Here is a 12,676-nt window from a genome sequence, read left to right on the forward strand (position 1 = left end):
TTGTTCCCCCACCTTCTTCCTCCCCCCTTCCTATTCCCAATTTTCTGTCCAGCTTCACCCATTCCCTCCCCCTTTCTGGTCTCTTTTTCTACCATTGATGGTTTTTTTTCTATTTTTCCCCCCTTCTTTCTCACTGGTTCGCCATCTCATTCTCTCTGCTTTCTTGTTTTTCTTTTTTCCTGTCTTTTCTCTCTCCCAGGCCACAGGGCTCAGAAGATGAAGGTTTCTCGTTAACAGTTCACTGGTTATGCCTACATAGTAAAAAATGTGTAGCTTGATTAATGCCTTCCAGATGGTTAATTGAAAAAAATAGGGGGAGAATGCACCAATCTCTCCCCCCTCTTCAGCACTCTGCACACATATATCGCACAGGAAGAAAACTGCATTAAGGGGCAAGGGAGCAATATATTTGAGAAATAGGGGCAGCCTGTCAACTCCAGGGCGGTGTTGCCAGGCTGGTGAGTTAGCTCTGTCCCTGCTTCTTGCCCTTGTGCCTTATCTATCCCAGCCCAAAATTCCCCATCCCGGAGAGCGATGCTCCTGCGTGTACAACATGCGACACACACAAACCTCCTCGCAGCCCTGTCTGAACCTCACCACTGCCCTGCTCTGCCCCCACCCCGTGCTCCAACACCCCCAGAGCAACACCCACCCTCATTCTCCCCCCAAACTTATTTTCCAGGGGGCTGCACACACACACCCCTGTGTCTTTCGTGAGTCTCGATCCCGCAATCGTTTGCGCACGAGTGGCTCCGGTAGCGGAGCCGTGAGCCCACAGGAGCAGGAGGGCTCTGCCCGCGGGGTCTGGGCTTTGGGTGGGGCAGTGCCAAAGTGGGTGCGGTGGGGGGGCTGCAATTAGGGTCGTTGGGGCAATTAGGGCAGGAAGGGGGGGGATGATGTGGTCAGATATTCTTCTCCACAGGTCACTGCTGGGAGATTCAGTCGATACATCATCTGCTCCCCGGACACGCGTTTCTGTCTCCCTCTTACATACGGACATGACTCTCCTCTTCCCCCCCCAACCATAGCTCTGCCTACTCCTGGGTTCTTTGTCTCTCCCAAGGGAGAGACAAGAGGAGGAACACAAATCCCTCCCCACCCGGTTAATAGAGACGCTGCCTCGCTGACGTGAGTCACGGAGGGTTTGTGCCGTGTGCCGCTGGGGGTGAACCGCATCCAGCCCCCCGCCCTGCACACCTCCCACCGCGGATCTCCCTGGTTTCCAGGGAAACAGCGGCCCCAAATGCTGCCTGACTTTCGCTTCTACCTTTCATTTCTCCTCTTTTTTTTTTTTTTTTTTTTTTTTTTTTTTGTGGTAAGTAAAAAAACCCAGACACAACCGATTTTTTTTTTTTTTCTCCCCTCTGTTCTCCTTTCAGGATCACCACCACGGCCGCCTGCATGATGGACCTGCGGAGGTACCCCCTGGACCAGCAGAACTGCACGCTGGAGATCGAGAGCTGTGCGTATGCCTCCTGCCCGCGCGGTGCCACCTGATGCCACCCGCCCCAGCCACACCTTCCTGCTCTTGGGATGCCTCCTTACGGGCCACCCGTCCTGGAGGATGTTCCCTGGGGCAGGACCAGGCTCCCTCATCCAAACTTTATCCTGAGGGGACCTCGTGGGGGAAGTGCCCGGGAAAACGTAGCTCCAGCAGCGGGCTGGGCGTTGAAATCACTCTCAGGAGTGACTCGCCCTAAGGAAGCCCTGGGAACCTGTTCTCACTAGAGCCTGGCTCTACTCTGTGTGGGAGGTGGGACCCGAGCCCTCCCACAGTCCCTCCCTGCCTGGATCTTCCCTTGACTCCCACGGAAATCCTCTCCCAACTGCGCTGGCAGAGGAGGTCCAGCTCTCCCTCATAAAAATGCACTGCAGCATCCCTCCAGGAATCCAGGAGAGCAGCAGATCTCACAGTTAATGATGATGCACCTTCAGTGGTGATTCTCGGGGAATTGCTTTTCCCACCCAGGAGGTCCCACAGCACCCACAGAGGGAAGGTGCCCATCCTGCCCGTGCCTGGGCCTCGGGATGTGCTGCCACCACAGCGCTTGGCGTGGTGGGTAATGGGATGGAAATTAGGTCCTGCTGGAGGCACTAATGCCATGTCATGTCATTCTTGGCACTCTTTAGCATTTTGAGAATGGTTTACAGTACAACCAAGAAAACAGAAGGCAGAGAATTACCCACAGTTCCCCGTGTTGTGATTTTGTTCTTAATGGGTCATGTCAAGCCAATTTGTTAGTTGAAGCTACGATTCCTTACAATATTCCTGAGATCCAGGCAGAGATGAAGAGATTCAGTTGCTTCCTTCCTCAGAGCTTTTGTCTTTTACTTGCACATTCAAAATCTGCAGGGCTCCATTTTCTTTGCTTCCAAGACCACACAACTCTGGAGTAATGGTGGTCTTACGACCGGATTAAACCCCGAAGTATATTAAAAAGAAAACCAACCCAAGCCTCAGAGAAATAGCCCTTTTGTGGTGCAGGGCTGCTGGGTTTGTGAAGCAGCAGCAGGTAGATGGGGTCTCCTGCAGGAGAAAAGCCAGTGCTGGCACTGCCTGTTGATCCCATCCATCCACCCCAAAAATAGCCCTCACCCCCTATACCCCTGCCCATCTGTGTGCCAGGACTCAACAACAACCTGATGAGGCAGGCTGCAAACAGGCTGTTAATCTGACATTTTAAAACGTCATATCAATACTTTTTGATATTTCAGATTGAAACAACTTGTCTTTGTGAAGGTTCATTTACCTTTTAAAAAGGAAAATGGAAATTTGGTTTTCTTTTTAAAGCTAGAAATCAAAGCAAAGTCTTTATTTTTAGACTGAACAACCTTTCCCTTTTGAAACACTTTTGAAAAATGGCTTCCCGAAAAAAACCACATTTGATTTCACATTGCATAATGCCGTAATAAAAAATAAAAATACAAAAAAATTGGTACCCGATACCAGCAGGTCAGCGAATAAATGGAACAGAGCTGGTTAAACTGCAAAACCTCCTAAAATTAGTTACTGTAATTTGACATTTGCGTTGCTGCTCAGGAAGTAAATTTGAAGTCACTGCTGTTAAATTTGTGGATGATGAGGACAGCAGCGTGTGGGGCTGACTCGCTGCATGTTTGAATCCTTCCCGGTTTGAATCCGTCTGGAGTGTGTTCGAATGCTGATGAATGCAGAGGTCTGGGTGTGGGAGTGCAGGGCCAGGCTGCCATCCCCAGGGGCTTGGACCCTCGTGGGCATCAACCAGGGGAGGTGCTTGAGGGCTGGGAGCCCTGGGCACCACGCAGGAGGGGTCATGGAAGGGCTCTGGCAAAAAGGGCTGGAGTGAGCGAGCCTGGCTTGTATAAACCAGGGGAGCCGTGGGGCAGAGCAGAGGATTGACTGGCCTCATTGCTGGTGAGAGGGGGGAAAGGGGCTCTGTCTGTATTTGGGTTCCAGAATTTTTAAAAGGAAGCTGGCAAATCGGAAGAGTTTGAGGAAAGATGCTACAAAGCGGTTCAAGGGCCAGAGCAGATGTTTTGCAGCGAGAAACCTCAATAGCTCAGTCTGGTTTGTTTACTGCAAAGGAGGTGGAGAGGTGGATTGTTTACAGGCTGGGTGCACCTCTGCAGAGGGGGAGCGCTGGGTGGAAAGGGCTTGGGAACCTCCTGGAGAAATTCAGAGCAACCATCAGAGCCTGAAAGACTGAGCCAGGTGAATTCGAATGTAAAATTGCACGCAGTGTTTTTAGCTGTGAGAGTGTTGGAGCTGCTGGAATCAGCCACAGGGAGAAGTGGGGGACTTGGCTGTTTCTTGCTGCTTCCCACCCTTTGTCTGAGTGCTCTGGGAGAGATGCTGCATCCAGATGCAAACACCAGTTCCTGTGCACAGAGCTGGGGTACTGAGGCAGTGACACGTCCTGTGACACCCCAGCGTCTGCAGCAGATGAGAGGATAACCTGAGGGTGGGCTTGTGGGTGTGGGGGCTTTAGCACTTACTGCTGTGGGAGCAGGAGTGTGCCAGCTGGGGGAAGAGGTGGAGCCCTGGCTTAGCTGATTTACATCAGAAGCAGATGTGGCATGGCATTTGGAAGATTGGTTTTATTTTTTTAGCACCCATGAATAAGCTTGGTAATGGCTGAGAGCACAGGATGTGGGCTTGGAGATTGCACAGTCATCAAATAATTCAGTTTGGGAAGAGACCTCGGGATGTCTCTAGTCCAGCCTGCAGCTCAAGGCAGGGTCAGCTCTGAGATCAGACCAGGTTGCTGAGCCCTTTGTCCACTCAGGAGCTGCAGAATGAGACCATCCTCAAAGGTTCAACTCTGATCTGGGGTAACCCTTGGCCCCCAAGGCTAGGGAGAAGAATTTCTCCTTCATGTTATATTCAATGGCTCTTCATTCCCTTGATCCCACTAATCCACTGGTGCTGGTTTTGGTGGCAGCCCTCCTTAGTGGATGTTAGCCTTGCTGGGCATTGCCAGGGAGCTGCCTCTGTGCTGTGAGTGTGTGTGGATAACTCAGGCTGCTGTGCTGCAGTGCAGGCGCTGAATAAAAGCTCTCTGTGGGCACAGGTGAGGCTCAGGCTCTCAAGGCAGTCTTGCACCGTGCTGTACCACAGCCTGGGCATATCCCACTGCCCACTGCACCCAGAGGTGCTTCTGTGCAGCTCTGCACTCCACTGGGAATATGAGACCACCCCCTGTGCAGCAACAGCCACAGAGCTCCTAAACCCAGCTTGCCACGAGAGGTGTGAATTTTCAAGTGGAGATGAATCGTTGCCCACAAGGGCAACAGGCAAGGCAGTGACCATCACACTGATGGGAGGGGAGCTGGATGGTTTCATCCCCTTGGCCTGGTTTGCCACGAGTCCAGAGCATCTGGGGGGGTCTTTCCCCTGAGACTGTGGCTTTGGGTCTCTCAGTGTTTCCAGCCCATGCAGCCCTGTTTGGTGTGTATAGTTTGGGGATTAAGAGGCTGTACCCTTGGCTGAGCTAACAAACCCACTACCCTGAAATGCAAAGGATGAATATTTGTTATGAGCCTGACTCCTCTTCCTCTCTTGTCCCACTACTGCCCTTCTCAGCCAGCACTTGGTAAAAGCAACCCCCAGTCTCAGAGACTCTGTCCACTTCTTGGATCCCAGTTTCAACCGGGATTACTTGGAAGAGGAAGGTGCTCTGATCTTCAAACTTCTTTTTCAACTGCTGTTGTAGATCTTTCTGTCTCTGGGAGTTTTTAATAGTGCAATGCCCTGTTTACCCAGTCCCCACCAGTCTATATTGTGTGGTCTCCCCCTCCTGGTAAAAGCAGGCAGTTTTTAAAAAGCAGAATGCTGTGTTTGGTGCATTTGACAGAGGCTTCTGGTGCACAAGTCCCTGTCATGTCAGGCATGGAGATTATGTAGCACAAGTGAAGGCTTGATGGGCCATGTCTCACCTTTTTCTCCTGAATTCTAGACAGAAGTGGGTGTTCTGACCAATATTTTCCACTTCTCCACTGTACTGCCAAGCTCAGCTGAAGAAGAGGAGTACAGGAGAGGGAGGGTCTAGGCTTGCTGTCTGATGGTGTGGACTTTGTTTTGGATCCTTTTCCAGATCACCTTAGTGAAAATGGGGTGTGTCATCTGGTCCAGCTTCTCAGCTCAGTTCTCCCTCTGTGCTTCCTCCTCCCTGCAGATGGTTACACGGTTGATGACATTGTCTTCTTCTGGCAAGGAAATGATTCTGCTGTCACAGGGATGGAGGTGCTCGAGCTGCCCCAGTTCACCATCATTGAGCAGAGGCTGGTCAGCAGGGAAGTGGTCTTCACCACTGGTGAGTCAACCCAGGCTTCTGTTCCTTTAGAAAAGAGGCATATTCTGGGCCTGCCAACTTTCCTGGTTTTTGGTGGTTTGGTTTTGGTTTTTTTTTGCTGCTCCTCATCAAAGACTTACAGGATCATTTTCTTTGCTGCAGTTGTTCTCCTTTCTAAGTGAAAATATCAACTGGGCTCAAAAGAGAACCTCTTGAGAAGGTTCTCAGCCTTTATCTAATTTTTATGTGGTGTACACCTGGGTCTAATGTAGGTGCAATAGTAAGAAGAAGAATATATCCATTGAAAAGCAAGTGGCTTATGAAATTATGCAAACCCATCTGTACAGGGCAGTAAAAAGATTTGGTGAGAATACCTGGGACGATTCAGATACTGCCAGCTGGCAGGTTGGAGGGGTTTGGATTTTGGTTGCTGCCTTCACTTTGCTGTGATGTAGAGTTCACTGCCAAAACAGCAAACCCCACACCTGTTAAACAGGACAACTTTTGAAGTGCCATGAAAACACAGCCCGAGGGTACCAGCAGGGGTGGCAGATGGTGATGTTGTTCCAACAGCGTCTCGGGGGCATGCTGAGAGCAGGGTCCCATTGCAATGGCAACCCAGAGACCCACTACAAGAGGCAGTATTCCTCCAGAAGAAGTTTGCAGTCTAAATAGGTAAAACCTTCAAAAAAAAAAGACTGGTGGGATGTTGTGTTCAAGCTACGAAAGTGGCACAGGGTGGTGAGAGAACAATGCCTCCTTATTCCCGGTCTGCCTCCTTGATCATTAAAATCTGTCGTTATCTTGTTACTTTAGCTGCTAAACCAGGATTAAACCCATGTTTCAGGCTGCTGTGTTGCCTAAGGGACAGAGGTGGGAAGGAGGAATGACTTGGACTTCGTTTCACAGCAATGAAAGAGTCTGTCAAAATTAGCCTGCTCCAGTGGAAGGACTGTAAAAGTACTTATTGTCCTCGCTATCCTCATTAGGTTTGCTAAAAGATTAGGAGGAAGTTGCAATAACTTGAAAATAATAAAAAAGAGACCTACAGATTAACTAACACCACTCTATTTGCATCTGAATTTGCCCAGCCTGACCATAACCCATTTTTAGAACAGCATGGGAAAAGTATGATTCAGATCTTCATTGCTGTTTGGAGGCAAAGGTAGCACATGAAACACTGGAAAATCATCTCATGGCACCCAAATATAGGGTTAAAGTCTCCCATGTAAGTCTCTATCAAATTGGCTGGTCCCATAATAACAGCCATTCTCCCATGGTGGCTGATATAATAATGTAACTTATGTAGTTTCTTTCTTCTTAATATTCTGAGACAACTGAGCAGATTCTGAAGAGACCGCTTTCAAAAACTGATGAGTCTGCATAACTAAATGAAGAAGAAAAGAGATTTTTATTCCTGCCTCTTGAGAACATTTTCCAAATAAAATTTCGATTCCTAACCTAAGCTCTTACCATAAATACAGCCTTGCCCCCCTCTCAAACAACATCTCCCTTTAATATCTCATTGGCAGGGTCGTATCTGCGCCTGTCCTTGAGTTTTCGGATTAAGAGGAACATTGGTTACTTCATCCTGCAGACTTACATGCCATCTATTCTCATCACCATCCTGTCCTGGGTCTCCTTCTGGATCAATTATGATGCTTCTGCTGCACGAGTGGCACTGGGTATGTACCTTCCCATGACATGTCAGAGAGGGTGTTTCCATGAGGGAGGTCACCTGTAAGAAAGAAAATACCTTTTCTTTATGAGGCAGCAGTTAAGCCCATTAGATCTGTCAAAGCTGTCATCCCAAGTGGACATTTTTTTCCTGAGAGCAAACTTTAAATTTTCGATCAGAAGAGCTTTAGTTTTTTTGTTCAGAAGTGTTAGTACTTCCCAAGCTGGAGTCTGTTTTGTTTGAGTCAGTAAAAGTTCTACCACAGGAGTTTAAACTGTCTAAACAGAAACAGGGATGGTCACAGATTCTCAGATATGTGGGATTCTGACACGCCACGAGCACACTGGTTCCTTCACTCTAGTTTGTGCTGGTTTTCTTAAGAAGACACATCTGGGCACCTCTTTGTGCCAGGACTGGTTAGCTGGATGACAAATGCTGAGGGTGGGTGGCCAAAGAGCAGAATGTGAATGGTTAAAAGATGAAAGAAAGGGAGGAAGGGACATTACACATTTTTGTGATAGTTCAGACCCCTTACAGGCACTTTCTATAGCTGAAGACCTTCGTAGCCAAGGCAAATGTGGGCCAGTAGTTAAAGTCCAAGTTCTTCTTAAGCATTCCTAAAAAGGAATGTTTTCCTATGAGAAGAAAAAAAATGAGGTCTTTTAAGCAACAGAAGGGAAGTGGGGGTGGATTGGAGATGAGGATTTTGAAGAAGGAACAGGAGAAAGAGGGGATGACTGGCATATGAGAATGGAGCTGTCCAACATGAGATAAAGTTCAGAGGTGAACTTTAGGAGAGGCAGGGAGGGAGCAGGATTGGATCTGTGAGTGGAAAAAGGTTCAGAGGCAATGCAGCACAGGTCTTACAGAAAAGGTTGGGGTTTGAATTAGCTGTAGGAGAAGACAGAGTTTGAGAAGACTCAGAAGGGAGGGATGGTTTGTGCAAAGATATAAAATAGATAATTTGGCTGTGCTTGCTTGGAGAGGCTGGAGCAGAGAGACAGGGAGGGAAGAAGAAGAACACAGTAAATTAAAAAGGTAAGTTACATTGACAAGAGTACAATCAGTGAGAGAAGAAAAAGAGACCGTGGCAGACATTGCTGGCACAGTGAAAGCACAAGCAGAAGGGGGGATGTGAGATGCACAGCTGGTGAATGTCTTCTGACATCTGGATTTGAAGGAAAAGACAGAAGAAAAACATTGTAGATCAGAATTGGAACAGCTCTCCCAAAACTACTCCTGACAGTTCTCTGTCTAACTTATGCTTTAAAAGCTCCAAAGAAGGAAACTCTCTGCTCTTCTGGTCACTTCATCTCCAGATTTACCTGCTTGTATAGTCAAAAAGCTCTTCTTTGCCTCTGCCCTAAGTCTCTGTTGCAATTTGTCCAGCTCTTAATGGAACCAGGGAGAACATTCTATTCCCCTTCCTTTGCCTCAGATTTCTGGATGTTTAGATTGCTGTCTAAATTTAGACAATACAATATATTGTATGTATCTAAATACATCTCCCTTCTGCTTACTCAGCAGGAGACTAACAGTTCTTTAAGTCTTTAATCAGAATTTACACTAAAGACAGCAAGCAGTGGACCAGGATGCACAGAGAGCTTTGAGAGCCATCCCTGTAGAGGTAGTGCTGAAACCAGAGGAGCAAATGAAGGTCATTGAGACTAATAATGCTGTTAACAGATGGATAAGGAGGAGGGACACTAGAAGAAAAGGAGAAAAAGGTAGTAAGTGAGGGCAGCTGAGCTAGAGAAATGAGAGAAGAAAACTGAGTTGAAGAGGAAGAGTTACCAGCCCCAAAAGAAATATGAGGGCTCATTGCCATCTTTTTGGAGGTGACAGACTTTCAAATCTGAGATTTCAACAGAAATCAAGAGATCTGGGGCCACTCTGAGAGTCCAGAGAAGGGAAGAGTCTGAGAAGAAACCGAAGGAGAGGCCTGAAGCTGTGAGAGTAACCATGGTGCACCAGGCTTTTGGAGGCTGAGTGGATGGGGACAAAAGTGTTCATGAAATGCTTATTTAAGATGCAAGAAATATGAGTAAGCCTAAAAAAGAGAGTGTGAGAACCATGGGAGGAATGTGTGCAAGTGATAATTGAAGTAATGAGTGGTAAAGCTGGTGAGAGGAAGGTGGGAACTGGCAGGGTCAAGGATGTGGACAAAGGAAAGCAAAAAAAAAGAGAGTGCCATGAAGAGGGAATCTCTTCACTCTTTCTCCTATTCATGGCATTGGAAAGACACAGAAGATTAGAAATTCATGTCAAGGACACTGAGGCATTCTGTAGCACACAGTGAGGCCTGATGAGTTCATGAAGTAGAAAAAGGGGAGGAGAAGAGGTTAAAAAACAGAGGAAAACTGAATATTTCCTACCACACTGAGGGAAAGGAGAATCAGGGAGGACTTAAAGGAACAAGGTCCAGAGGATGTTGATGCCCCTCATCCTGATGATACTCAGCTTTGGCATTTTCTCCCACTGTTTGCAGCTGGTTTATCTTCTGCAGTGATTTTTGCTGGGCACCTGGGCTTAGAATAATGAGGATTTTCTCCCCATTTGCACTGCTCCCATCCCTCCTGAGGCTGTCCAGCTAGGAGGGAGGAACGGGGAAGTTGAGAGTGGCATTTCAGGAAAGCATCCCACGTTGGTAACAGAGCACCTCCCCTCTCCTTACAGGGGTCACCACGGTGCTTACAATGACCACCATCAACACCCACCTGCGGGAGACTCTCCCCAAGATCCCTTATGTGAAGGCTATCGACGTTTATCTCATGGGCTGCTTCGTCTTTGTGTTCCTGGCACTCCTGGAATACGCTTTTGTCAACTACATATTCTTCGGGCGAGGGCCCCGGCAGCAGAAGAAGCAGAGTGAGCGGATCAGCAAGGCCAACAACGAGCGCCACCGCTACGAGGAGAAGAGGGTGAGAGAGCAGGTTTGTCCTCTACTTTCATTGTGGCAGGAGAATTCAGGCTCCCCGCTGTTCATTCTGTCCCGGATGAGCTGTGGGGCGGCCTTTGTCCTCATCAGGAGAGGCGTGAACTCCAGTTCTCCTCGTCTGGTGATGACTGGGACTTTTTTTTCTCCTTGATCGTTTTTTCATCACCCTCAAACCAGTCTCATCAGGACTTATCCTCTTGCATGGGGCAGGTGTACCCAAAAGCACCCCTGTGGCTCTTGGTCCTGCTGTGTGGGCAGAATCACAGCACCCCACTCAGAAGCTGGCTGCAGGCACATGTGGCTGGTCCTTCAACTCCAGCAGCAGCAGACAACAAATGCAGCAGGTTCAGAGCTCATAAATGACCCGATCAGTGGTTTTGTTACACAGAAAACAGTTCAAAATCCCCCCTGCTGGTGTGTGCATCCTGCACAGGATACCCCCACTACCTTTCTCTCTGTCTCCCCCGTTCTAGGTTGACCCTTACGGCAACATCCTCCTCAGCACTCTGGAGATGAACAATGAGCTGCTGGCCACGGACATGATGAGCAGCGTTGGCGACTCTCGAAACTCTGTCATGTCCTTTGAAGGCTCAGGAATCCAGTTCCGGAAGCCTCTGGCCTCTCGGGATGGATTTGGCCACCACCCGACCCTGGACCGCCACGTCCCGCTGAGCCACCACGCCGCGGCGCGCAACCGCACCAACTGCCGCCTGCGCCGGCGGTCGTCCAAGCTGAAGCTCAAAATCCCAGACCTGACAGACGTCAGCACCATTGACAAGTGGTCACGAATCATTTTTCCAATCACTTTTGGATTCTTCAACCTTGTTTACTGGTTGTACTATGTAAATTGATGCCTGCGGCCTCCGAGAGAGAGATAGGGACAGACACTCAGACAATGACAACACAACAGGAGTGTTGTGGTCTTTTGGGTTTGGGTTTTACTCTTTACTATCATTGTCATTTATTCCTCTGGTTCATTAGGTTTATTCTAAGCTTACTCTTCTCTTTTCAGCACACGTAGAACCACGGAGTGTGGGGCGGGGTGAGGGAGAGAAGGGTACGGGAGGGGGTGTGGTTTCAGGGAGGGATGTGTTTGTCTTGATTTTGGTTTCCTGCTGAAGGACTTAAACCATTGTAAAAAAAAAAAAACGACAAAAACACCAAAACCTTAAAAAAAAAAAAAAAAGGGAAAGAAAAAAAAAAAAGATAAAAAGACAGAAAAAAAAAGAAAAAAAACCAACACAAGAAACCCCCAAAACCAAGAAAAGTTTTTTTAAAAAAGAGGGGGGAGATTTAAAGAAATTGAGTCAAAAACTGGTGGGGTGATAGGTTATCTTTGGCTGTGCTCACTAATGCGCTATCCTCACTTCCATTTCACTACTGAGTTTCATCTTTCACTTTTCAGTTTTATTATATTTTTTAATATCTCTGTCACTGCTCTTAACCCCTTCATGTTTATTCTCTCATGGATTCATGAGGTGATGGGGTTTCATTCTCATGCTTACAAGATTTTTCTTTTCTTTTCCTCTCTCCCTCTCTCTTGCTTACAAGCCTGAAAGAATCTTTTAAACCGACAAATAAAAAGAATATTTATTTTGGAAGAACCGGGAAGGGGGGAGGACAAGGCAATTATCTGGGAGGGAAGGGGCAACGTGGGGTTATGGGAGGGGGAGGAGGAGGAGGGAACTTATCAAAACCAAGGCACATTTGCAAGATGCCTTTTTCCACCTTCAGGAGTTTGCAAGCTGTTTTTCCTGGATGAATGTGTGTGTGTGTGTGTGTGTGTGTGTGTGTGTGTGCACGTGTGTCAGTACGGACGTGTGAGTGCAAGCATGTTTTCTGGGGAGGGGAGCTGGGGAGGGGGGGTTTTGTAATATCTTTTGTAGAAAGAAAGAGAACACAGTTGACATTTAACTGGCAGTGTTCTGGGGGGAGTAGCAGGGGTTTGTTTGCTCGTTGCAGCTTGGCGGGGTTGGAGCCCCGGCTTTGAATCGACAGAGACGGAGCTGGGGAGGCAGAGTGTGCAAATATCCACTTGCTGAGGACAGAGAGGGGACTTGGGCATCAGCAGTGGGACAGTGCTGCTGTTCACCACTGGCACCTGATCTCTAGGAGACTAAGCTGATTCGGTCCTGAAAGGAGGGGCTGTTCCTAGTCATTCCCACCCTGCATCTTTCTTACTGAGTTTGGAGAGAAAAGCAGTTGCAGGACTCTGAAAATCCTTTCCCCTTTCTTCCTCTTCTTTATGCCAGGCAATGGACTTCACACTCCAGCCCACTAAGTGACCGT

The 12,676-nt window shown here is 48.1% G+C and overlaps 1 protein-coding gene across 2 annotated transcripts in view; it reads left to right on the plus strand.

Annotated features, from left to right (window-relative positions):
* Positions 1–11,591, plus strand: part of LOC116793783 (gamma-aminobutyric acid receptor subunit beta-4) — a 71,373-nt gene extending 59,782 nt beyond the window's left edge. The window contains exons 5-9 of one of the 2 annotated variants that reach the window (XM_032701901.1): positions 1,380–1,462; positions 5,655–5,792; positions 7,304–7,456; positions 10,126–10,382; positions 10,861–11,591. In XM_032701901.1, the coding sequence (XP_032557792.1) occupies positions 1,380–1,462; positions 5,655–5,792; positions 7,304–7,456; positions 10,126–10,382; positions 10,861–11,238 (1,009 nt within the window). In that variant the 3' untranslated portion in view covers positions 11,239–11,591. The remainder of the gene's footprint in view (positions 1–1,379; positions 1,463–5,654; positions 5,793–7,303; positions 7,457–10,125; positions 10,383–10,860) is intronic. The other variant, XM_032701902.1, reaches the window with a different exon arrangement.
* The last annotated feature ends 1,085 nt before the right edge of the window (positions 11,592–12,676 follow it).

The sequence above is a fragment of the Chiroxiphia lanceolata genome, chromosome 14 (assembly GCF_009829145.1).
Source record: "Chiroxiphia lanceolata isolate bChiLan1 chromosome 14, bChiLan1.pri, whole genome shotgun sequence".
Lineage (NCBI taxonomy): Eukaryota > Metazoa > Chordata > Aves > Passeriformes > Pipridae > Chiroxiphia > Chiroxiphia lanceolata.